General features: G+C 37.0%; 1 protein-coding gene across 1 annotated transcript in view; it reads left to right on the top strand.

Moving 5' to 3' along the window:
• ints2 (integrator complex subunit 2) overlaps positions 1-27,431 on the top strand; it is a 154,950-nt gene that overhangs the window by 53,797 nt on the left and 73,722 nt on the right. The window contains exons 12-15 of the mRNA XM_053515907.1: positions 10,061-10,129; positions 10,265-10,399; positions 19,623-19,799; positions 20,003-20,111. Coding sequence (XP_053371882.1) covers positions 10,061-10,129; positions 10,265-10,399; positions 19,623-19,799; positions 20,003-20,111 — 490 coding nt within the window. The remainder of the gene's footprint in view (positions 1-10,060; positions 10,130-10,264; positions 10,400-19,622; positions 19,800-20,002; positions 20,112-27,431) is intronic.

Genomic DNA, 27,431 nt, shown 5'->3' with positions numbered 1-27,431 from the left:
CTTCTCCGACAAATCCTTGTCTTGGTTTTCTAATTATTTAAGTGATCGAGTGCTGTCTGTGAAATTTGAACAACTTCTTTCCCAACTTCTCCCAGTCACCAATGGCGTCCCACAGGGATCAATACTTGGACCTACACTTGTTTCTATTTATATTAATACTGTAGCTAATTCTGTTACAGACTCATTTATCCATCTTTACACTGATGATACTATTCTTTACTCTACAAGTCCTTCTCCTGCTGCAGTTTTGCAGCAACTTCAACTAAGTTTAAATCGATTGCAATATACCTTTTCCAATTTGCATCTTCAGCTAAATACTTCCAAAACTAAAGTCATGTTCCATCAAGCTTTCCAAGTATCTGCTCACTTGATGGGACACCATTGGATCAGACTACTGAATATAAATATCTGGGTATTTTGCTAGATAACACTCTTTTACAAAACACATTGATAATTTGAAGTCTAAGATCAAATCAAAGCTTGGGTTCCTTTATAGAACGCGTTCTGCATTTACATTATCTGCTAGGAAAACTCTGGTGCAAATGACCATTCTCCCCATGTTTGATTATGGTGATCTTATTTATCGATCTGCTAACCTGATTCTGTTGACAGTTCCTATGGCTTCTTCTGTACTTGGCCTGTCGTCTTTTCAGAACGCTGCTGCTAGAGACTGGAATGACCTGCAAAAAACGTTAAAACTGGACAATCTCATTCCTAAGTCTGCTATTTAATCTCGGATCTCAGCTCACTTTAAAGACATGTGTAGCTGTTATTTAGACTAGCTTCTCTTATTCATTGCCGCTCCACTGTTCACATTGTTCGTATATGTGTATGTATGTATGTATGTATACGAGTGCGTGTGTGTGTGTATATGTGTGTATATATATATATATATATATATATATATATATATATATATATATATACACATACAGTGGTGTGAAAAACTATTTGCCCCCTTCCTGATTTCTTCTTCTTTTGCATGTTTGTCACACTTAAATGTTTCTGCTCATCAAAAACCGTTAACTATTAGTCAAAGATAACATAATTGAACACAAAATGCAGTTTTTAAATGAAGGTTTACGTTATTAAGGGAGAAAAAAACTCAATCTACATGGCCCTGTGTGAAAAAGTGATTGCCCCCCTTCTTAAAAAATAACTTAACTGTGGTTTATCACACCGGAGTTCAATTTCTGTAGCCCCTCCCCAGGCCTGATTACTGCCACACCTGTTTTAATCAAGAAATCACTTAAATAGAAGCTACCTGACTCAGAGAATTAGACCAAAAGCACCTCAAAAGCTAGACATCATGCCAAGATCCAAAGAAATGCAGGAACAAAAGTAATTGAGATCTATCAGTCTGGTAAAGGTTATAAAGCCATTTCTAAAGCTTTGGGACTCCAGCGAACCACAGTGAGAGCCATTATCCACAAATGGCAAAAACATGGAACAGTGGTGAACCTTCCCAGGAGTGGCCAGTCGACCAAAATTACCCCAAGAGCGCAGAGACAACTCATCCGAGAGGCCACAAAAGACCCCAGGACAACATCTAAAGAACTGCAGGCCTCACTTGCCTCAATTTAGGTCAGTGTTCACTACTCCACCATAAGAAAGAGACTGGGCAAAAACGGCCTGCATGGCAGATTTCCAAGGCGCAAACCACTTTTAAGGAAAAAGAACATTAAGGCTCGTCTCAATTTTGCCAAGACTTTTGGGGAAATACCTTGTGGACCGACGAGACAAAAGTTGAACTTTTTGGAAGTTGCGTGTCCCGTTACATCTGGCGTAAAAGTAACACAGCATTTCAGAAAAAGAACATCATACCAACAGTAAAATACGGTGGTGGTAGTGTGATGGTTTGGGGTTGTTTTGCTGCTTCAGGACCTGGAAGGCTTGCTGTGATAGATGGAACCATGAATTCTACTGTCTACCAAAAAATCCTGAAGGAGAATGTCCGGCCATCAGTTGGCCGTCGTCAACTCAAGCTGAAGCGATCTTGGGTGCTGCAGCAGGACAATGACCCAAAACACACCAGCAAATCCACCTCTGAATGGCTGAAGAAAGACAAAATGAAGACTTTGGAGTGGCCTAGTCAAAGTCCTGACCTGAATCCTATTGAGATGTTGTGGCATGACCTTAAAAAGGTGGTTCATGCTAGAAAACCCTCAAATAAAGCTGAATTACAACAATTCTGCAAAGATGAGTGGGCCAAAATGCAAACGCTTGATTGCAGTTATTGCCGCTAAGGGTGGCCCAACTAGTTATTAGGTTCAGGGAGCAATTACTTTTTCACACAGGGCGATGTAGGTTTGGATTTTTTTTCTTCCTAAATAATAAAAACCATCAGTTAAAAACTGCATTTTGTGTTTACTTGTGTTATCTTTGACTAATAGTTAAATTTGTTTAATGGTCAGAAACATTTTGTTTGACAAACATGCAAAAGAATAAGAAATCAGGAAGGGGACAAATAGTTTTTCGCACCACTGTGTGTGTGTATGTGTGTATATATATATATATATATATATATATATATATGCGCATGTGTGTATGTGTATATAAATAAAAAAAATTAATATAATTTAATATAAATTATATATGTAACTTATTTACGGTTTTTACTTTCATTTTCTTTTTTCGTAATTTTGTTTATATTTCTTAAAATGAGTTCCCCTACTTCCCCCAAAAGGCTCAGCCTTTGCCAGGCCACAGTTGCAATGTAAATAAGAAACCTATTCTTAATCTGTCTTGCCTGGTTAAATAAAGGTAAAAAATAAATAAAAAATTGACCGCCTATTGTTTTGAATAGGAAGCTGTCGCTGACGCACAATGATCGCTAGATGGCGCTTTCACCCAAAGCAAATAGTTTAGTTCCAAGATCTACTTGCACTTGGACAATGCGCTTTTTATTCCCGTGTTTTATTCCCGTGAAATTATCGCTAAAACAGTATTAAATTTAAATAAATCGGATCTTCCACAGCAGATAATAAACTATGCTATGTCATAACCGAAGTAAACACCACGATTATGCCTTGTTTCGTTCAGTGGTGCTAAGCAACGGACGACGTGCCTAATCGGCGGGAACGTGGTTCACTTAGCCGCAATGTATTATTAACCTGCGGGATGTTTCACTGTTTATGCTCACATAAGAATCATGTAATAAAAGCGAGGCAAATGTGGAAGTGATGTGTGGCCACTTAATGAGAACTAAACCAAAGATTTTGGTAACTACACTGAGTGTAACATCTGCATAGTGACACTAAACAGCTAAACAACTTTACTTTTCCGTTAACCTCTGAGAAAAAAAAGCTGTATTATGTTTGGTTATATTTAGAATTTTTTAGAAAAGTACAAGAATTAGCAAGTTAATTACCATCCAATTTCTTATGTCCGCACACATTGCTCAACTTTAGTAAGCTGGTTTATCTCATCAGGTTTTGCTGAGACATATAACTGTGTGTCGTCAGCATAACAGTGAAAACTAATACCATGCTTACAGATTATGTTGCCGAGAGGTAGCATGTAAAGGGAAAAAAGCTGTGGGCCTAAAACTGAACCCTGTGGAACACCAAACTCCACTAGAGAATATGCAGAATAATCACTGTTTAAGTCTACATACTGATAACGATCGGTCAAATAGGATCTGAGCCAGGAGAGGGCTGTACTCTTAATTCCTACTACATTTTCTAATCTATAAAGAAGAATACTATGATCAATGGTGTCAAACACCGCACTGAGGTCGAGTAACACAAGCATGGTTACACAACCTTGATCAGAGGCCGATAGGAGGTCATTTACTACTTTAACGAGTGCTGTCTCTGTGCTGTGATGAGGCCTAAATCCTGACTGATACAGTTCATGTATGCCATTTCTATGTAGAAATGAGCAGAGCTGCTCCGCTACTATCTTTTCTTGAATCTTAGAGATAAAGTGGAAGTTTGATATTGGCCTGTAATTGGACAGCTGATGGGGGTCAAGGTCAGGTTTCTTAATGATCGGTTTAATAACTGCTAATTTAAAAGATTTTGGAACATACCCAATGCTGAGTAAAGAATTAATTATTTTCAGCATTGCCTCTTATACACCCGGTGTGAACATAACAGTAGATTTGTTTGTCTCATTTATTTGAGAGGTATCATGGGCTGTAGAAGCATGAATCTGGATGATTACTAGTCTGCTGACTTGGGAGATCCTATTTTCAAAGAAACAATGTCTCGACAAAAATGTGGAGACATTATGCGCTATCTGTGCTTTGATGACAAGAACACAAGGGCTGCCCGACTTATGAATGATTGCCATGATCTCGGAGATATTCGAGAAATTTGTAAAAAACAGCATTGCCTCTTACACACCCGGTGTGAACATAACAGTCGATGAGGAACTGTTCCCTACTAAAGTGCGCTGCCGTTCCACGCAGTACATGGCCAATAAACCAGACAAGTTTGGTATCAAATTCTGATGGCCGCTGATGTTGAAACAAAATACATGTTGAACGCAGTTCCCTATTTAGGGAAAGACGACAGTAGGGCGGCTGGTCAACGGTTATACACCCTTGTAATGCGTATTGTGGAGCCTTTCCTGGGGAAAGGAAGAAATATAACAGACAATTTTTTTACCTCGTTGGCACTTGCAAACAAACTTTCGGCGAATCAAACCACCATCGTTGGCACAATGAATAAAATCGGACTAGAAATGCCCCCTTGTAAACCAGCACATTTTCTGTTACATGTATAGAATTAGTTTTAGCTGAAACTCATTATCAATGGTGTTAGGGTACTTATGTAGTGATGATTAGTTTCAGCCAAATCATTAAAACTAACAATGGACTATGGCACTCTCTTGAGTGCTGGTTGGAAGGTGTTATTTATTTATTTATTCTCTACAAGGGCATTAACTGCACAGACCAAACTATTACCTTCTTGTACTATTATAAAAATTCTAAATATACTCAGCAAAAAAAGAAACGTCCCTTTTTCAGGATGGTGTATTTCAACAATAATGTTGTAAAAATCCAAATAACTTTACAGATCTTTATTGTAAAGGGTTTAAACAATGTTTTCCATGTATGTTCAATTAACCATAATCAATTAATTAACATGCACCTGTGGAATGGTCGTTAAGACCTTAACAGCTTACAGAAAGTAGGCATTTAAGGTCACAGTTCTAAAAACGCAGGACACTAAAGAGACTTGTCTACCGACTGTGAAAAACACCCAAAGAAAGATGCCCAGGGTCCCTGCTCATCTGCATGAACGTGCATTAGGCATGCTACAGAGAGGCATGAGGACTTCTAATGTGGCTATGGCAATAAATTGCCATGTCCGCACTGTGAGACGCCTAAGACAGCGCTACAGGGAGACAGGAAGGACAGCTGATCATCCTCGCAGTGGAAGACCAAGTGTAACAAAACCTGCACAGGATCGGTACATCCGAATATCACACCTGCGTGACGGGTACAGGATGGCCACAACAACTGAGTATATAAACAAACAAAATCCAGCTTTTTTTTGCCTCAGAGGTAAACGGAAAAGTTGTTCAGCTGTTTAGTGTCACTATGTCATAAACAGTGAAACATAAATAAATTAAAATAAAATATCCTTAGCCCAGATTTTATTAATGAACGACATAACATTTATCTTAGCTGAATGCTCTAATTCTCAAAAACGTTGAACCTAAAGTAAGATTTATCACACTGTAACTAGAATATTTACGAAACTGAAAGGTTGTCTTATAAATAATAAAAAAAAATCCTAAGATAAAGCAGATGGGCTATAGAACAGATCATATGTTATTTTTTATATTTTGTATTTTTTAATTTTTTTATATTAAATTAACAGCTCTAAGTAGATGAATATAGTTGAATTTACTATAGGCTTTTACTATAGTGGATTCCCGCCAACAGGACAAGATCTTACAATGCTTAGCTTAGATTTGGTTTATTATAATCTTATAGAAGAAAACACGAGGTACATTTGACTATATTCTCATTTATTTAGACTTTTACTATAAGCTTTACGTAGAAGTCTGTCAGACAACAGTAATTTGACGTCGGTCTGTCAAATTCAGCGGACGTAGACTCATCGCTGTTCTTGTTGTAACTAAAAACAAAAACCCTGCAACAGTCTCAAAGTCTTTCCACTCCGTGACCGTGCTGAAATCCGACACGACACTACGTTAGGCTATGTCTTGACTCATTTGCATACAGACGGTAATTGGATGTTTACCGATGGCTCAGGGGAGGTGTGCGCGCGCGCATACTACTTGTACTGTTTTAAAAATTCTAAATATGAACAAAACAAAAAACTTTTTCACAGGTAAACGGAAAAGTGTAGTTGTTCAGCTGTTTAGTGTCACTATGCAGATGTTTCACTCGGTGTAGTTACCGAAATCTTTGGTTTAGTTCTCATTGAGTGGCCACACATCACTTCCACATTTCCCTCACTTTTATTACATGAATCTGAAAATGTGAGCATAAACAGTGAAACATTCCGCAGGGTTTATAATACACTGCGGCCAAGTGAACCACGTTCCCGCCGATTAGGCGCGTGGTTCGTTGCCTAGCACCACTGAACGAAACGGGGCATAATCGTGGTGTTTGCTTTGGTTATGACATAGCATATTTTATTATCTGCTGTGGTAGATTTGATTTATTCAAACCCAATAATAAAGCTTTATATCCTCAGGTGGGGTCATTACATTGTTTTAGAAAGAATTTCACTGAAGCGAGTTCAGAAGTAAATTGCTGCTTTTGCTCCACCTAAAGCACTATCACACTAAAAAAAAAATAAAATTCAAGAAGTTCAGAAGCTTCAAAAATAATAAATGAACTAATGCATTTTTATAAAACGTTATTAAATTAAGTAGAGCTAAAATATCGCTGATTATCAACCTTGGAATGAATGGCGAATTTGTCGATATTTCACAGAAGCAGATATATATATATATATATATATATATATATATATATATATATATATATACACACACACACTACCGTTTAAAAGTTTTAGAACACTTGCAAATTTCTTCTACATTCTACAACAATACTGGGGATTTCAAAACTATAAAATAACACATATAGGATTAGGTAATTACGTAACAACAAGAAAAACAACAGTTGTTATTTTAAGACACAGAGGTCAGCCTTTCTGGAATAGTTCTTGCAAGAACAGTATTTTCAAGTACATTTGCAAAATCCGTCAAGCACCATAATGAAACTGGCTCTCATAAAGACCATCCCAGGAGGGCGAGACCAAAACCTACCTTTGCCCCAGACAAGAAGTTCATTTAGAGTTATAAGCTTGAAAAATGACCAATTAACAGCACCTTAGATTAGAGGCGTTATAAAGTTTTTACAGAGCATAAGTAGCAGACACCTCTCAATATCAACTGTTCAAAGAAGATTAATGCATTTTTTTGGACGTCTTCAGCATTCCTAAAAATCAGGAACCATCATGGAGTTAGAAAGTGTTCTAAAACTTTTGAATGGTAGTGTGTGTGTATGTGTGTCTGTGTGTGTATGGAATGAAACCTGCGATAGTTACAAATACACACTGAATGACATGGATAGTATGCGCAATCCCTTGTGCCATCTGCTGAGAGAAATGAGAATCGCAGGTTGGAAAAGACAGGAAACGGCATGACCGCTGCGCAGCTGTCAGCAATTTTACGTAAAAAAGAGAAAAATAGCTTTATACTGGCTTTTACTGGTGCGATTTTGAAAATGTAAGCATGCAGAGTGATTAAGCTTACAGATCTAGGAAAAGTCATGAAAGTAAGGGTCCTGGAATTTGATCGAGTGTGAAGTTTTTTTTTTTTTTTTTTTTTTTTCCCCCAATTGCGGTCAAATGACCGGTGCTCGGCGCTTCTAGTGTTAAGTACACCACCACAGAATTTCAGTTGGGTTGAGGTGTGGGGCTTTTTAAAAAAATATCAGAGCATTGCATGATCTGACCTGTTAAGTTACATAAAACTGCTTGTATAAAAGATATGTATACTATAATTTACTGGTGGTAAATGGGAGCTCTTATTGTAAAGAGAGGGCGTGTATTATATGTTTTGGCAGTTACTGATGGAATATATATGTTTGTGTGAAAACCTGACGGCTGTCAGTAATAAATGTGTTACTGAGTAGGTCATGGTTTTGTCATTTGTCGATTACCATGATCCAGGGGTGAATGTGCTGCGATCTTAACTTCTGGGAAGATTGACAACTGTTGAACTCCAAATAGTTTGGAAATGGTTTAAAAAATCCGTTCCAGATTATTGTGCAGCAACAATTGCTTCTTTTACTCCATGGTACTTTGTATTTCCTGTATGTTTTTATCTTTTTGGCCTTATTTTTGTTGCAAAATAACAAATATAGCACAGACAAATTTATATGTTGATGTCTGTCTAAGGTTGTATTTCCCTAACCTAAGTCCTACTATGTTCAGATAATTATCACTTTTTACACAAAAACACACGTTAGTTTTAAGAAGTATGTTTTAAAGTTAATGAAAAGAAGTATTGCCTGTTAAGTTCGCTGCATGTCAATACACTTACTGTCTGACCCTGAACTGGTTAAGGAATACGCATACATAGTGTGTCTGAAGATCACCGTTTATTATCTTAAAAGAGAGTTTATTTAAGTTTTTTCGCCAGGTGCCCTGTATCATGTACATCAAAAAAACTTGTCATGGCATTTAACTCGGAGAGACCCAGAGGCAGGCGGTTAATAAGAAAAACATTAGCATTTTCTAATTAAACAAAATGGTTCCATTAGACACAAGCTATTTGCATGTAAATTTGACTGGATAGGGGCTATTGAAGTGTTACCACGTATTGTATCAGGCCTGTATGTGGCCTTGGCGTACTCCATTTTGCATTTTAGGGATCAGACCAACGTTTTAATCTTTTAGCATCAAAGTGAACTAGCAGTAGTCTCACTGTAATTAATAAATTGTATAGGTTGTTGAGCAAGGCAGGCTGGGTCCGGTAACATTAAAACAACAACACTGACGAATATTGGTATGAAATTACCTAATGGAATTACTTTCCTTATTCATTTAGCTGTTTCATCAATTAGCATTAGAGTGGCAAAATTTAGGTAACAAATCTGGAGGAAAATGATCACTTACGAAATTTATGTTTCAAAAGGTAAGCACCTGCTTAAGGGTAGATTGTTGGGTAGTATTTTTTTTTTATTTCTAAATTAAGCTTAAGGTTAGAATTGTGTGTTGCCGATGCACCTCTGTTAATGCAGTTTCTGTCTCACTTGCATAACTATTGCATGGCTTTTGAATAGCGCTCAAATCCATTGTCTGGTTAGGGGTCTTAATGCCTGTGTCGGTAAACTTTAAAAAAAGGCATGCTGCTTGCATGTGATAAATAATTTTTCATTTGTCATTGATTTTGGTGGGATTGACAGTGATTAATTCTTATAAGGTCAGGTAATACTATGTGTATGTTGAAACATTGGAACACTTGCATTGTGTAAACAGTGAATGAGAGAAATATCTTGAATTTATGTCAGTATTTCTGAATGGTGAGCAATCAGTAAACCACCTTACACAAATGCAATTACCTTTTTAGGACTGTCCGAAGGGTTGACCTTTTCACCCTCTAGTCATTGACTACTTATTCATCATAAATTTTTACCTCAATTTTGTCACCAGTGTAGATATTTACAAGAGGACCATAAATTGTAATTTTCTTTTTACTTTGTCCTTTGTTGAGGTTATGTAATCCTATTAGTAAGTTGATTTGATTAAATTTTAATATCTTTGTGTTAAATAAGAAAAAAGGGATGATTCAGGATCTGCATGAATCTTTTGTTGACATTGAAGTGTGTCTGTACATGTTTTTTTTTTTATTGCTCCTGAGGCTATTTGTCCATGATGTGTAGTAAATATCAGTATTTTCTTCTTACAATACATTAATAGTAAACCCTGTACACTACGTAGTTGGCCTGGATTTACAGGCACCATATCTGTTTAAGACCTGCTTAGTTGCAGTTTAACAATTTTAAATGTGTATGCTGAGCCTAAGTTTAAAGATTTTTACATTGATTTTTATTTTTTAGATTGCCATCAAGCCCAGTTCTCTAAACAAAATGAAGACAATATTTACCCATGAGATCTTCACTGAGCAGGTACAAAACACAACAGGAAATTCTTATTCTAGTATCTCTTAATTGTAAATCACTGTGCATGTTCTGTATCCAAACATTGTCAGCTTATCATGACTCTTGTTTTTGTCTCATTTGATTACTTGAATTATGTTGTAGGTGGTTACTGCCCATGCGGTCAGAGTGGCAGTCACCAGTAACCTGAGTGCCAATATTACTGGCTTCTTACCCATTCACTGTATTCACCAGCTCCTTAAAAGTAGAGCCTTCACCAAGCACAAAGTATCTATAAAGGTATAGAGGAAGTTTTCACTTTATAGCCAATTTTACACATTCTGTTTTACTATCATGGTCTCAAGTTTCATTCCGTTTCATTATCTCTTCACATATTTGGTGTTCTCTTTTCCACTTATATCCAAATTATGTACGGCGTTCACTCACCATATATGCATCTCTATTATTCAAGTGTGACAAATAAAAAATTTTGTCAAAAAAATTTTAAATCAGAAAAAATACATTAACCTACTATACTTTTGACTGGTGCTGCAAATTGGGCTCACAATACTGTAGGATATATTTATGAAGTGTGGATACCAGGCCCTTGTTTTGTTATTGTGTAGTATAATAACAAATTACAAAGGGGGTGAATGGTTAAGGACTGTTGCCAAGGAACACAGTATTTTTTGAAAGCTGATGTTATCTGTAGATTAAAACGTAGGAGGACCCTGGTAGGTTAAATGAATTTCTAAGATCTTGAAAAGAGCCTAGAGCAGTGTTGTTGAAAATGTATTTTAAGTGATATACATACTATTGCGCCAAAATGAATGGGATATAGACCTCCCCAGCCAATAATCCTTTGGTGTTGAATAAAGTGGAAAATGTTTGCCTTTTACAAGATATCTTGCACTTTAACTAAACACTGTCTGAATAACATTTAACCATGGGCCGAAGCGTAATGCATATCGTTCATCAAGGATATTGAAAAAGGGTCTTCCAAACTCCATGCTCATTTCCAGGTCACACCAAGATACTGGGTTATCGGGTTACGCCATATAAGCAGAGGATAAGGCACAAAAGACCAAAAATAATACTTGGAATTTGGTACTACCAGACCTCCATCCTTCCTACTTCTCTGTAAGGTGGAGAATTTCAACCATGGCTATCTTTTTTTAAATCTTTGTTTAGTTGGAACAATAGTTAACAGGTTTGACAGAAGGGAACCGTAAAAATATAAATTTTAGTGAGCGAGATCCAGGCCTTAAGAGAACCCATTTGTCAATGTCACCCTTTTGTAAGTTTCTTAAATGTTATGTGTTAAGATGAGGTCTAAAGAAGGGGAAATCCAGATACCTAGATTTTGAAAGTGCTGCATTCTCATTTAATGGTAGGAGAGTGGATTTGGACCAATTGATTAGAAAAAGGAGCGTCAAACTCCTCACAACAAATTCAAGTTAGATCCTGACCTGTGGTGCTAGAGAATAAGACCTAAATTATATTGTAGGTGCATGTTATTCACAAGTTCTGACGCGTGTCTTTAGTTACACAGTGTCACTGACGACATCAGACGTTTCGTTGATTTCTTTGTCTCTTGTTTATTTTCAACATCAAAAACAACGGTTGTTACAGTTTCTTGCATAAATCCACTGTAGTCACGACAAGTCGCTTGCTGTGTTCTGTAGCTTCGATGGATTACAGTTACAACAACTTATTTTACTGTGTTCCTTTTAGCTTACTGTCTCACGTTATCACGGTCAAAAGCTTGTGTGCTCCACACCTTTCTGTATCCTTCCGTGTCTTAACAACAACCACAACTAACATGCGTGATAGACATGGAACTGCATAACTGTGGGGTGATGTCACAGAACAACACATGAAATGATGTCACAATACAAATTATATGTATGATACTTAATGCTTAATGCTTAACTAATAAACTGAAATAAGATAAACATAACAACAAATCACAAGAATGAAATATGGCCCTTACATATATGGTTAAACCAGGACCAAAACCCATAAAATTTAAAACAGACCACAAAAAGGTCTAAATAAAAAAAAATATATATATGTTGTGCTTTACTGAATATCCACCAGATGTCGCATGGAAGGACTTTATCTAAAATCTGGACCAAGTAGAATGAAGAATTGTGTATAATTAGTTAGCCTAAAACAATATTGTTTTCAATGCTGAAGCAAACATGAATTTTATTTTGTTTTACAACAGATATTTCATAATGAATGTATGTATATGTGCTTCATATTATTTTCATAATGATGAAATGAGATGCCCAAATTCGTGCTTTAAAAGTTTCTTATATAGTTTTTGTAATGTCTTAAAGTGCCCCAATTATGCCATTTTAAAGGTTGCTAATATTGCTTAATGAGTCTTTTAAAACAGGTTTACATGTATGCAAGGTCAAAAACACTTTAGTTTTCTCCAAAAATAGATTAAATTTTACCCCATTTCTAAATGATTTGTAAAGGACTCGTGTGAAGCAGTTTGAAGATTCAGTCTGTCTAAACCCCTCCTTTCTGTGAGCCCTCATTGCTGTGATTGGTCAGATGGTGCGGTGATTTATGATTGGTTAACTGCTACAGCGTGTGCCGGAAAACGTCACATGTCAAATCGCTGCCTTTTGTTGAGTGAAAGTGCGAGCCATGGGTTTATACACGCTGATAAATGAATTTTAGATTGATTTTAAAGCATCCTTTTTAGGCCTAAATATTCATTTTTAATAATGGCCGGGTGTATTAAGAAGTAAAGAACTGTTGTTCAGTTGTTCTCTGCACAGTCTATCTGCACTGAGAGACTGTGTGTGTGTGTGTGTGTGCACAGAGAGTTTGTGTGTGTTCGTGCGCGCGTCTCATACTATAGGTGTGCATGCACGGAGAGTTTGTTTGAGTTTGTGACGTTATCTTCTCCTTCAAACATGCTTTGTACCAACCAACCAACCAACCCTGGCCTCCAAACTTAGAAGTCTACGTGTCATAGCTGATAACTGCTCATTTGCTCTGCTGGTTACAGCAGGGCGTCGACTGCTGTTCAGTGTAAAGTATCTTGTACAAGCCAAGCTCTTGCCCAAAAACAGTGTAAATGTTTGCAACAAACACTAACCATTAAAATGTTAAGAATTTAATTAAACACAAATATATAAATTAGATTTTTTTTATACATAATATTTTCATTATATATAAACTCGTGCTGGTGTACTTTTACTACGCTGAAGTACCATTTAAAGCTATTTATTAATTTCTCTTTTATTTGCTTACTTACTTTCCAACTAGAGAATGCTTTAGTAGCGCCCAGGCACAAATCACTAACCATTAAAATGTTGGATTTGAATAAAATGGCACTGTTTAATTAAATTCTTAAATCATCACCCATGGGTTTACCGCATATACCCTGGAAGAAAAAACAAAAGGGAGAAAACAGAGAAGTTTTTTGCATGGAGTTTAATCATGCAGCACTTTTAGTATTCATAGCAAAAGCAACCCAACAGTGTGATTGCAGTACCCAAAATAACAGAATTTTGACCCAGCATAAGCAACCCAACGATGTGTTTACAGAAACCCAGCATTTTTAAGTGTACTACTACAATACTAATGAATGGAGGAAGCGCAGTCAAAGCCCAGGGATTCTGTGTGCTGTTGCGTTGTATTCAGCGAGTAGCATATATTTTTGGGTATATTTTTATGTAGTTTTATTGATAAAACTGCTCTTATCTGTGCACGCGTTCCAGCCTTTTGATCAAACTCACTTTTACTTTGCAAAAGGCAGTGTTTATTGTATATTTAAAGCACATAAACACACAAACCAATATTGTTTTAGGCTAACATATGCATTTTTGTATTATTAGTTGCACTTCGTCTTTTTGCACACGCGCGGGTGCGTTACAATAATAATAATAAGAATAATAACAATAATAAATTCGGAGTACTACTACTAATAATAATAATAATACTGAATGGAGAAAGCGCAGTTAAAGAAGTATTATTAAAGGAGAGAAGAAACTTAAAAATAAATACATATCAGTATTTACAGTTCAACACGTTTACACATTTACAGTAGACCCACAATACTTCAGACTGAAACACGACTGCCCCCTACAGGTAATGAAGGTTGTTTTCATAGCTTGCTGCGCGCAGCCGCGGCAAGTCGCAGGATCCCTTTTTTTTAAACGTCCATTTTTAATTGCATGTATATATGTATACACTGGTGTAAAAGTTTGTCCTCTTACTGATTTCTTGTTTTTTTTTTTTGCATGTTTGCCACACTTCAATGTTTCAGATCATCTAACTAATTTAAATATTAGTCAAAGATAACACAAGTACAGTGGTTACTCAAGCGGTATTCTGGTTTCACTGCCACACCTCACGGTGGCAACATTTGGGTTTGTGTGTTTGCTGGCTTTTACCACTGAGTGGCGCTATATAACTATAGACTGACGCCTCGGGCATCAGTTCATTTTCTCAAGGATTAATAAGCCGCAGCTCTGCACGTAGTAGCGGATAAAATCGAGTGAAATGTAGTTAAACGAATTTATAATCACAGAACTAAAATTACAGTACAAATGTACTGGGGTACAGTACAAATGGACAGGGGTAGCTCAATGGTTAAGGCATTAGACTACGGTTCGGAAGATCCCAGGTTCAAACCCCACAACCACCAAGTTGCCACTGGTGGGCCCTTGAGCAAGGCTCTTAACCCTCATCTGCTCAGATGTGTAATGAGATAAAATGTAAGTCGCTCTGGATAAGAGCGTCTGCTAAATGCCTAAATGTAAATGTAGAATTCAAATTAAATTAAATCTTATAAATAAATTTAAGCAAAGTAAACGCTAACACAGTGAGCCTTTAGATTTTATCATATGTAATTAGAAAATCTATCTTTTTTATCTTATATTTTGTATTCTTTAATTTTGTAGTAGATTTATTAACTAAAATAAACTAAACTAAATGACCATAAAAAATTCTAACATTGTTAGGACGTGCTACTGCTTCAGCAGATGTCGATGTGTTTTTGCGTTATTATAAGAATTAAATGCAGTAGGCTGTTATGATAATCATAATGTTCTTTAATAAATAGTTAAAACGTTTTGACAAATTAAATTTTTACATCCCAGCACCCCGTTGCGCTGTACCACCGCCGGCAAAACCTTATAAAATACAAGTAAAGCGTTAAACGAATGTACAATCACAGTACTAAAATTACAGTACAAATTTAGAATTGAAATTAAATATAGGTGTTTTTTAGTTCCATCGAATTTAAGCAAAGTAAATGTTAACTCAGTGAGCCTTTGTATTTTATCGTCTAACACTCGCGTAGCTAGAAAACTCTGGGTGTGCATCAGAAAAAGTGGGTGAGCCACAGGTGTGATTAATGGGCAAAAACTATATAACAAAATTCTATAAGATACATAGTCTTTGTTAGACTCTACTTTTGAGTGCACGCCCAGTGAAGACAAAACGTTGTAATGTTGTAAAATAATGAAAGCAAACGGATACAGCACTATTCTGTATCGGTTTCGGTGAATTTGAGCGCGTCAGAAAATGAACCGAAACTCCACATCAATTAATTATTAAAATGGCCAGAGTGAGTTTCCTTGATGTTTTCCCCGACGCATTCATAATCATTGGTCTACTTCTGCCGGTGCGGTGTTTCTTAGCCCCACCCCCGCTAAAACAGCGTATTCAGGGGACTCGCCCGCGAGAGGTTGTGTGCGCGGTCCACTACAAAAATGTTAGTATACAGTATCATGACTGAAATAAGGCAGCTTACATCGGCGTGCATTTTGCACAGCGCCGCAAAGACAGCGCTTATTTAACACGTATAAAATTGTTAGTTGTATTTCTGGGAAAGAGAAATCTTTTAGAAATCTCTCATATCGACGCGCGCGTTCATCTGACTTTAGATCAAAACTCAGCAAAGTAAAAGAGCGCATGCGCGCGCCGCGGGTTCACGCGAACATTTAACATTCACCAAAAGGTTTATTCACAACCACATTTTAGCCATTCACACACATGCATTGTGCTATGTTGTTGGTAAACACTTTCACTTTTCAGCTTCCCTTCGATCAAAATGCTCCCGATATGAGCCGACACAAGCAGCTTTATTTCAGTCAATCTTCACCTATCATAAAAAGAGGCGACATATACTTGCTGATTAAACACTGCATTTTTAAAAGTGAATGAGAGAAGTAAAAGCGCGCGTTGTAAGAAGCTTTAATTATTAATAATTAAATAATTATTCAATGTTGGACATAAACAGCAAAAAGCACCATAAGTATTATTTTTTTGATTATTAATTTCATGTTCTTTTGCTGTTTGGGCTCAGCGTGAATAGTTATTTGAAACTGAAGCGCTTCTTGATTCATGCCACGAGTCATTTTATCATACAAAGATTATTACGTTGAGCTTCTGCAGATTCCAAAATTGACATTTTTACAGTTAAAAATAAAAATGTTTTTACAATCCCTTTAGCTGTTGTTTGTATTGTTTTCTTTAATAATAACAATAGACAGATAGAAACAGAGTCGGTCTAAACAAAATTAATTGCAGCCGTTTTGCAAATGTCCCTTTGTGCCACCTGGCGGTCATTTCACAAATTACTTTGAATTGCGACTGATTTATTTTGACAGTTGCTGTTTGGTCGCGGCAGAGTGAGCGGCAGTCATTCTCCTTGAGTAACCATTGTAAACACAGGTTTTTATTGAGAAAAAACTACACTACTCACAATAAATTAGGGATATTGTGAGAGACTTAGTGGATGCCATACCTACGGTGTTTGTTTCACTTGAGACGTTTTTGGGTATGGTAGGCAATTGTATTGCGGTGATGCACACCTAATTTTAGTTTTTTATGTAGTGGCCTCGTTGTGTACAGGTGTGCCTTATATTGGGGCGAATCCCAAAAGACAACCTTTTTCAATGTGGCATCAATTTCAACATTCTATGGATATAAAAAGCTGGTATTGTCAGTAAGTCATTTCAAGTTCATCATTCAAACAGCCATGAACACACGACGTCACTTAACGGACGAGCAGCGCCACCTGGCCATGGCACATCTTCGGGTCGGTAGCACACATTCAGATGTTGCTCGTGAACTTGGTGTGTCTAAAAGTGTCATCAGCGGACTTGCGTCAAGACACAGAACTACTGGCAGAGTTCATGACGGACCTAGGAGTGGAGCCCCACGAGTGACAGACCGCAGCAATGACCAGTACCTAAGGACCTATGCACTCAGACATGGTTATGCAACTACCACACATGGCTCAGTCACTGCACGTTCTTCCCTCAGAGACATCATAGAACCCATCATCCCCCAAATACTGCCAGCACCCCCCCAACTTTCTGTTCATAGATGATAATGCTCCACCACATCGTGGCAGAATTGTCACAGCTTGACTTCAGTATGGCCTCATATCGTATGACCATCAATGTCCCCTGACCTGAACCCCATAGAGCATGTCTAGGACCAGTTGAAGCAGAGACTGGATAATCATACTTATTTGATTTAAATTCAGAGCAAATAGGAAAAGCACTCATGTAAATAACAATATCCCTGACTTATTGTGAGTAGTGTAAATCCAAAACTACATAGCCCTGTGTAAAGAAAAAATTCCCCCCCTGTTAAAACATAACTCTGGTTTATCACACCTGAGTTCAATTTCTCTAGCGACACCCAGGCCTGATTACTTCCATACTTGTTCCCAATTAAGAAATCCCTTAAATAGGACCTGCCTGACGAAGTGGAATACTGTAGACCAAAAGATCATAAAAAGCTGGTCATCATGTCGAGATCCAGAGATATTCAAAAACAAATAATAGAAAATAATTGAGATTTATCAGTCTGGAAAAGATTATAAAGCCATTTCTAAACTTTGGGACTGCAGCGAACCACAGAGAGAGCCATTATCTACTAATGGCAAAAACATGGAACAGTGGAAAAACCTTCCCAGGAGTGGTCGGCTGACCAAAATTACCCCAAGAGCGCAGCAACAACTCATCCAAGAGGTCACAAAAGTCTCCACTACAACATCCACAGAACAACTGGCTTTACTTGCCTCGGTTAAGGTAAGTGTTCATGACACCATAAGAAAGAGACTGGGCTAAAAAGGTTTGCATGGCAGAGTTCCAAAACAAAAACCACTGATGAGCAAAAAGAACATATAAAGGCTCGTCTCAGTTTTGCCAGAAAACATATAGATGATCACCAAGACCTTTGGAAAAATACTCTGTGGACTGACGAGACAAAAGTTGAACTTTTTTTAAGGTGTGTGTCCTATTTTACTTTTATGGCTTAAAAATTACCACCGCATTTCAGAAAAAAAAACATCATACCAACAGTAAAATGTTTTAGTGGTAGTGTGATGGTCTGGGGTTGTTTTGCTGCTTCAGGACCTGGAAGACTTGTTGTGGTAAATGGAACCATGAATTCTGCTGTGTACAAAAATATCCTGAAGGGAGAATGTCCGGCCATCTCTTTGTGATCTCAAGCTGAAGCTAACTTGGGTTCTGCAGGAGGACAATGATCCAAAGCACACCAACAAGTACACTTCTGAATGTCTAAAGAAAAACAAAATGGAGACTTTGGAGTATCCTAGTCAAAGTCCTGACCTAAATCCAATTAAGATGCTGTGGCATGACCTTAAAAAGGTGATTCATGCTCAAAACTCTTCCAATATGTCTAACTTGCAACAATTCTGCATAGGTGAGTGGGTCAAAATTCCTCCACATTGTTGAAATGAACTAGTTGCAAGTTATCAAAAACTTTTGATTGCAGTTGTTGCTGCTGCTAAAGGTGGCTCAACCAGTTATTAGGTTTAGGGGGCAAATACTTTTTCACACACTATGTAATTTTGGATTTAGTTTTCCCTTGATAATAAAAACCTTTACTTAAAAACATTAAAGTGTGACAAGCAAAAAACGAAATCAGCAAAGGGACAAACACTTTCACACCACTATATGCATAAGTTAGTGTGTGCGTGTGTTATTGCACATGGTCACATACTGTACATTTAACCGACACATGATTTACATTAAGTTTGAATTGTGAAATGTTGATATACACAGAGTATGTTTAAACATATGTTTTCTTTTTAAACAATGTATTTAAATGAAGTGCATTTCATTAAATACAGGAATCAATCAGAATAAAAAAATTTTATTACAGTTTCCATGAAAGCCACTAAATTGCTCACTGAAGTATACTTAAGTTGCTTGATTTGTGAGAAAACAGTTGTTTTTTCTTCTTTGTTTTTCGGCTGTTCCCTTTCAGGGGTTGCCACAGCAAATCATCTGCTTCCATCTAACCCAATCCTCTGCATTCTCTTCACCAACACCACACACCAACATCTAACTTGATGTCCTCTCTCACTGCATCCATAAATCCGATGCAGAGATAACAGTTGTTTAATTGCTTAAAAACAGTTTAATTGCTTAAACAATTTTGTGAAAAATTAGTAAAAAAATGTTTGTTTTGATAATGGAGCATCTGATCTTCCCCTCTCTCTCTCCAGGATTGGATCTTTAGACAGTTGTGTGAGACCACCACACCTCTTCACACTCAACTCCTTCCTCTCATTGATGTTTACATTACTTCTATTCTTACACCTGCCTCTAAGGCACATCCAGAGGCTACCAACCAGCCGATCACAGAGCAGGAGATTCTTAATGTTTTTAAAGGTCGGACATGGGTGAGTGCGGCATATTTTGTCTTAACAGTGTGTAACTTAAAAACAAAGTCATCACCCTCAATACACTAGTTAAGGTTACTGTGCTTTTTTCCTCTGTTGGTAAAGACTATAATGTACATAAATAATTTTGTCATATATTAAATTACAATACATCTGTATATACATCATGTCTCTCTTTCTCTCCCTTTCTTTCTTGCTCTTAGGGAGCTACAGGGAAAGGACATTTTCAGTATAGCATTACCACTCAGCTACTGATTCTCTATTACATTCTGTCTTATGAAGAGGCTCTACTGGCCAACAGCAAAGCACTTGGTCTGTACACAACAAAAACATTCACATTATTTATTTATTAAAGGTTTGTATTTTATTTTATATGCATTTCACAATAAAAAATAAAAACAACCCACCCTAGGCCACTACCCAACCCCCACCTCATATACGCCCCAGAGTATGACCAAATCGGTTCACGACCCAGAAATCGTCATCACAAGCTGCCACTATCAGATGAACAAAGGCATGAGTGTGTTGTGCAGCATCAGTTTTGCCCAGTCCGTGGTCGCAAATCACACACATTATAAAATAATTTTGTGCAATGTGGAGTGACGTCCAAGCCTTTGCCATAAAATATCTCAAATATACACACACATATCCACACACACACAATGGAACCCTGGATTACGGGCATAATTCGTTCCAGATGCGGGCTTATATTTCAAAACACTCGTAAGCCAAATCTAAATTTTCAATAAGAAATAATGGAAACTCAAATTATTCGTTCCACAGCCCCCCCAAAAATACATAAAAATAATTAACGCAAAATATTAAGTAAAAATAAAAAAATTAACCTGCACTGTACTAAAAAAAAGTACAAATAAATCCTGACCGATAAATGTTTCTGCTTGTGCCCGCAGGCGCCGTGTGTGTGAGAATCTAAAGTAAGCCTCCCTCTTCCCCTTCTCTTCCTAGTTACCCTTCCTTCACTCTTTTCACACACACGTGCGCACACAATGGAAATACTGTTTCATCAGGAAAAAAAATATATATTAACCTGCATTTTACCTTTGAAAAGAATCACGACTGAGCAGTGTTTCTGTGTAGAGCAGAGAGTGTGTGTGTCTGTGTGTTTGTGAAGGTGAAAGTAGCAGGGGTCTGTGTGTGTGTCTAATGACGCATGCACACACAGACACAAAGTAGGCTGAGCCTTGAGCAAGGAGAGAAAATGGATTTGTAACCTCTCTAATGAGACTTTCTTTTGCTTTACACACCCTGTACACACATGCATACAAACACAAAATAAAATGTGTTTTACACACACACATGTGGTCACAGTGTTGTAGTAAACAGTACACGCAAGCACAGATGTTGATTATACCAGTAAGAGGCGCACTAAGACCCAGCAGGGGAGATGATTACCTACAATTCCGCTGCATAAGAGTTAGAAAAACAATTGGCTCAGTTGTGATCACGTGACGCTCAGCGTCAAAAGAAGCGCATACGGGATAGATTATACTCCGGTATTTGTAAACCAAGACTTGCTTGTTTTCCATTTTCTCAAGGATTGAGTTGCGCTCCTTTAGAGCTGCACGTAGTAGCGGATAAAATCAAGTGAAGCATTGTAGTTAAACGAATTCATAATCTCAGTACTAAAAGTATAGTACAAATGTAGAATTCAAATTAAATCTTATTAAAATCTAATTTAAGTGAGCTAAATAGTAACTCTGTCAGCCTTTAGATTTTATCATGTGTAATTAGAAAAACTATGCGTGTAGAGTTTTGTGCCATGTTATATTTTGTGTTCTTTAAATTTGTAGTAGATTTTTTAACTGAAATAACTGACCATAAAATTAAAACATTGTCAGGATGTTCTACTGCGTCAGCAGATGTTGAGGTCATTCAGCCCCGCTTGTGTTTTTTGCGTTATTATAAGAATGAAATGCAGTAGGCTGTTATCATTATAATTTTCTTTAAATAAATAATAACCCCTGTTGCGCTGTACCACCGCTGGCAAAACCTTATGAAATACAAGTGAAACATTAAACGAATTTACAATCACAGTACTAAAACTACAGTACAGATTTAGAATTTAAATTAAATATAGCCGTTTTTTATTTGCATCAAATTTAAGCAAAGTAAATGTGTACCTTTATATCTAGCGTATAGCCAGAAAACAGACTCCGGGTGGGCATTAGAAAAAATTCGCCAGATTAATGTTTAAAAACAGTATAACAAAACTATATAAGCAACATAGCCTTTATAAGACTCCACTTTTATTTAAATGCACTCATAATGATGCAAAAACATTATATAAACAGGGTGCGCTATTCTGTATTGTGTTCGGTGAGCTTGAGCGTGTCAGAAAATAAACTAAAACTCTGTGTATACTTGCCTCACAGACGTGAAAAATATATACTTATATAAAGCAAAATGTCTGCCTTTATATAAACGAATGCAAAACAATTTTAATGCAAAACGGTTCAGCGCTGATTAGAGGATAGAGAGGAGTATCACGGCTCAACATCCCGGAGCCCAAAACCCATTTAAATTAAATTAACAAATATTGTAAGTGAATAACAATGGCCCACGTTAGAAAAACATTTTTATTTAGAATATAAAAAATAATCCTGCATCTGTTTTAGGTGTTCCAGCTGCCACTGTTCTGTCAGAGTAAACAAGCCTGTAAATTTCCATGTAAAACAGGTACATTTGTATGAATAAATTGATATGATGAGTTATTAATCTCTGATTTATATAAAAGATTGCTGCCCTGTTTGGGGGAGGCGCGTGCTGATGACATTTGGTCTGCTCAAGAGGTGTCAATAGGTCTTACATATTCATGAAAAATCATGGATTATTCAGTGAAACAGAGGCTCTGCTGAAAAAGTTAAGGACATGACTCACTTTACCCCAAATAAAAGGTCTTTCCAAATGTTATAATATAGTTGTAACATATATAAAATACAGATGTACAAACGGTGCGCACTGAATACTAAACCATAACCAGGTACAAGGATGAATAGACCAAGATGGGCGTTTCTAAGCCCCACCCCCATTTTTAATGTTATTTTTTATAAAATTTAGATATTTTATAAAAATACTGAAGAAAATTGTGTATAGAGTGATTAAAAACAATGCAATGTGTTATAATTTTAAGAAAATATCAATTTCTTACATTCCAGGGATTAAAAATGGTAACAATGTCAATTTTAGAATCCAGAAGGTGAAATTAACAAAAATTTAAAAAGAGGCCAGAAGCACTGCAGGTCTTTAGAAGAGGCTCAGATCCAAGATGGTCTTAAAGTGGGAAGGGGTGCATTTCAGTTTCTCCTGCATCTATTTTTAGGCGTGCCAGCTGCCACTTTTTATTTAGAAGTTTTCAATACAAATCTTATAATGCCCACGACATCAAACATCCCCCTTGTTAATATTTTAACTGTTTATTTTAACTATTTAAAACATTAAACTATTTATTTTACTATTTTAGCTGTTACTGTTTCATTTACTTCAAAATAACATCAAAACAATAACAATATTTTAAAAAGTTTTAATTACATTTGGGCTGCAAAAAATTGTTGTCCTTAAAAATGTCCATCAGTCTGATATACAGTATGCTGGAGAAACTTCCAGGGAAGTCACTGCTTTGTGTAGTTCAAAGACGAAAAAACCTTTAAAACAAACATCAACAGCCTCCACCAAAGAGTCTGGAACACAAAGTACAGGATGCGTCACACAGCCGCGATATTTTAGACTATAAGTGTATTGTACCAAAGAATACCAGTACCCAAAAAAAATCTCAGCTGTTTTAACGATTACAGAGACATTACAGCCAGTGATAGTTTTCAGAAATTCTTTACATTAAGTAAGGCTGCGTTGGGCCGGTGTTATGCCTGGAGCGCCTGAGAATTTCCTAAAGCTCAAATTATATAAAAAAAAAATATATAAGAATTAAATGCAGTAGGCTGTTATGTTTATCATAATTTCTTTTAATTAATAACGAAAACATTTAAACAAATTACATTTTTACATCCTAGTAGCACCCTTGTTGCGCTGTATCACTGCTGCAAAACCTGTGTGAAACATTAAACGATTTTACAATCACAGTACTAAAATTACGGTACAAATTTTGAATAAAATTTTGAGTTTATTTGCATCAAATTTAAGCAAAGTAAATGTATACCTTTATATCTAGCCTTTCAGAAACCTGCCTCCGGGTGTGTATCAGAAAAAGCAAAAACTATATAATAAAACTTTATAAGACTATATAGCCTTTATAAGACTCTACTTTTATTTAAGCGCACTTACAATGACAAAAAAAAAGGTTATGATTTTGTAAATGTTTGAAAGCAAACAGGGTGCGCTGTTCTGTATTGTTTTTGGTGAACTTGAGTGCGTCAGGAAATAAACCTAAACTCTGTGTATACTTGCCTCACAGACATGGAAAAATATATACTTATAGAAAGTGAAATATCAGCTTGTATATAAACTAATGGGAAAAAAAAAATAGACTATGTAATTCGTATGAAAAGTGGATTTTTGCCGCGTCCACTGTTGCAGAGACGACGAGATTACCCTCATCGCTACAGCTGAAACCAAAAAAATCACTAATTTATCAATGAATTTTTAAAATGGTCAGTCTGCTTGCTGTTTGTCCTGATGCATTCATAATAATTATTCTACTTCTGCGGGTGCACTCTGGAAAACTTTGTGTGAATAAATCAGTTGTTGGGTCAAAATACCCCAACCAGGTGTTCATTTGTAAATGACCCACTACTTCTCGTAGAACCCAACAATGTGTTTAAAGTACTCGAAATACCCAGAACTTAAATAGCAATAAACAGATACAGGGATATGCCATATTACCTTGTTTATACGTTTATACTTTGTACAAATAAAATTGTCAGCTAGTGAACTTGATCTAAACAACATTTAACCAATGTTTTTTTGACTCATTTATTGTACCGTAAATATCAATAGCTCTGGTTCAGATTGTTCATGTTTGTTGTATAAAGTACTCATGTGGAAATTACCATCACTATTGTATACAGTATATACACTCACCTAAAGGATTATTAGGAACACCTGTTCAATTTCTCATTAATGCAATTATCTAATCAACCAATTACATGGCAGTTGCTTCAATGCATTTAGGGGTGTGGTCCTGGTCAAGGCAATCTCCTGAACTCCAAACTGAATGTCAGAATGAAAAAGAAAGGTGAATTAAGCAATTTTGAGCGTGACATGGTTGTTGGTGTCAGATGGGCCGGTCTGAGTATTTCACCTCAGTTACTGGGATTTTCATGCACAACCATTTCTAGGGTTTACAAAGAATGGTGTGAAAAGGGAAAAACATCCAGTATGCGGCAGTCTTGTGGGCAAAAATGCCTCGTTGATGCTAGAGGTCATAGGAGAATGGGCGGATGGTTCAAGCTAATAGAAGAGCAACTTTGACTGAAATAACCACTCGTTACAACCGAGGTATGCAGCAAAGCATTTGTGAAGCCACAACACGCATAACCTTGTGGCAGATGGGCTACAACAGCAGAAGATCCCACCGGGTACCATTCATCTCCACTACAAATGGGACACATTGTTTAAATGCCACGGGCTACCTGAGCATTGTTTCTGACCATGTCCATCCCTTTATGACCACCATTTACCCATCCTCTGATGGCTACTTCCAGCAGGATAATGCACCATGTCACAAAGCTCAAATAATTTCAAATTGGTTTCTTGAACATGACAATACTGTAAGTTCACTGTACTAAAATGGCCCCCACAGTCACCAGATCTCAACCCAATAGAGCATCTTTGGGATGTGGTGGAACGGAAGCTTCGTGCCCTGGATGTGCATCTCACAAATCTCCATCAACTGCAAGATGCTATCCTATTAATATGAGCCAACATTTCTAAAGAACGCTTTCTGCTCCTTGTTGAATCAATGCCACATAGAATTAAGGCATTTCTGAAGGCGAAAGGGGGTCAAACACTGTAATAGTATGGTGTTCCTAATAATCCTTTAGGTAGTGTATATACAGTGAGTACGGAAAGTTTTCTGACCCCCTTAAAGATTTTGCTCTTTATGTTGCAGCCATTTGCTAAAATTATTTAGGTAAATTTTTTTTCCTCATTAATGCACACACAGCACCCCATATTGACAGAAAAACACAGGATTGTTGACATTTTTGCAGATTTATTAAAAAGGAAAAACTAAAATATCACATGGTCCTAAGTAGACCGTGATTCAGACCCTTTGCTTAGTATTTAGTAAAAGCACCCTTTTTATCTAATGCAGTCATGAGTCTTTTTGGGAAAGATGCAGCAAGTTTTTTTTTTTTTTTTTTTTTTTTTTTAAATACCTGGATTTGAGGATCCACTGCTATTCCTTCTTGCAGATCCTCTCCAGTTCTGTCAGGTTGGATAGTAAATGTTGGTTCTCAGCCATATTTAGGTCTTTCCAGAGGGATAGGCTATTTAAGAACAGTTACAGAGTTGTTGTGAAGCCACTTCTGTTATTTTAGCTGTGTGCTTGGTGTCATTGGCTTGTTGAAAGGTAAACCTTTGGCCCAGTTTAAGGTCCTGAGCACTCTGGAGAAGGTTTTTGTTCAGGATATCCTTGTACTTGGCCGCATTCATTTTTCCCCTGATTGCAACTAGTCGTCTTGTCCCTGCAGCTGAAAAACACCCCCACCGCATGATGCTGCCACCACCATGCTTTATTGTTCAAACTGTATTGGACAGGTGATGAGCAGTGCCTGTTTTTTTCCACACCTACCGCTTAGAAATAAGGCCAAAAAGTTCTATCTTGGTCTCACCAGACCAAAGAATCTTATTTCTTACGATCTTGAAGTCCTTCAGGTGTGTTTTAGCAAACTTCATGCAGGCTTTCATGTGTCTTGCACTGAGGAGAGGCTTCCGTCGGGCCACTCTGCCATAAAGCCCCGACTGGAGGAGGGCTGCAGAGATGGTTGACTTTCTACAACTTTCTCCCATCTCTCGACTGCATCTCTGGAGCTCAGCCACAGTAATCTTTGGGTTCTTCACCCCCCCACCCCCCAACCCTTCTGGTTGTCCCAAACGTCTTCCATTTAGGGATTATGGAGGCCACTGTGCTCTTAGGAACCTTAAGTACAGCAAAAAAATTTTTTGTTACCTTGGCCAGATCTGTGCCTTGCCACAATTCTGTCTCTGAGCTCTTCAGCCAGTTCCTTTGACCTCATGATTCTCATTTGCTCTGACATGCATTGTGAGGGGTAAGGTCTTTTATATACAGGTGTGTGGCTTTCCTAATAAAGTCCAATAAGTATATTCAAACACAGCTGGACGCAAATAAAGGTGTAGAACCATCTCAAGGATGATCAGAAGAAATAGACAGCGCCTGAGTTAAATATGAGTGTCACAATAAAGGGTCTGAATACTTCTGAGAATCTAAATCTGAAGACCATGTGATAGTTCAGTTTTTTTCTTTTTAAGAAATCTGCAGAAATGTCAATTCTGTGTTCTACTGTCAATTTGGGGTGCTGTGTGTACATTAATGAGGAAAAAAATGAACTTAAATGATTTTAGCAAATGGCTGCAATAGAGTGAAAAATTTAAGGGGGTCTGAATACTTTTTGTACCCATTGTGTAATATGTGTA

The sequence above is a fragment of the Clarias gariepinus genome, chromosome 17, assembly GCF_024256425.1.
Source record: "Clarias gariepinus isolate MV-2021 ecotype Netherlands chromosome 17, CGAR_prim_01v2, whole genome shotgun sequence".
Classification (NCBI taxonomy): Eukaryota; Metazoa; Chordata; class Actinopteri; order Siluriformes; family Clariidae; genus Clarias; species Clarias gariepinus.
Note: the sequence above shows the minus strand (reverse complement) of the source record. Positions and strands in the feature narration are given on the sequence as shown.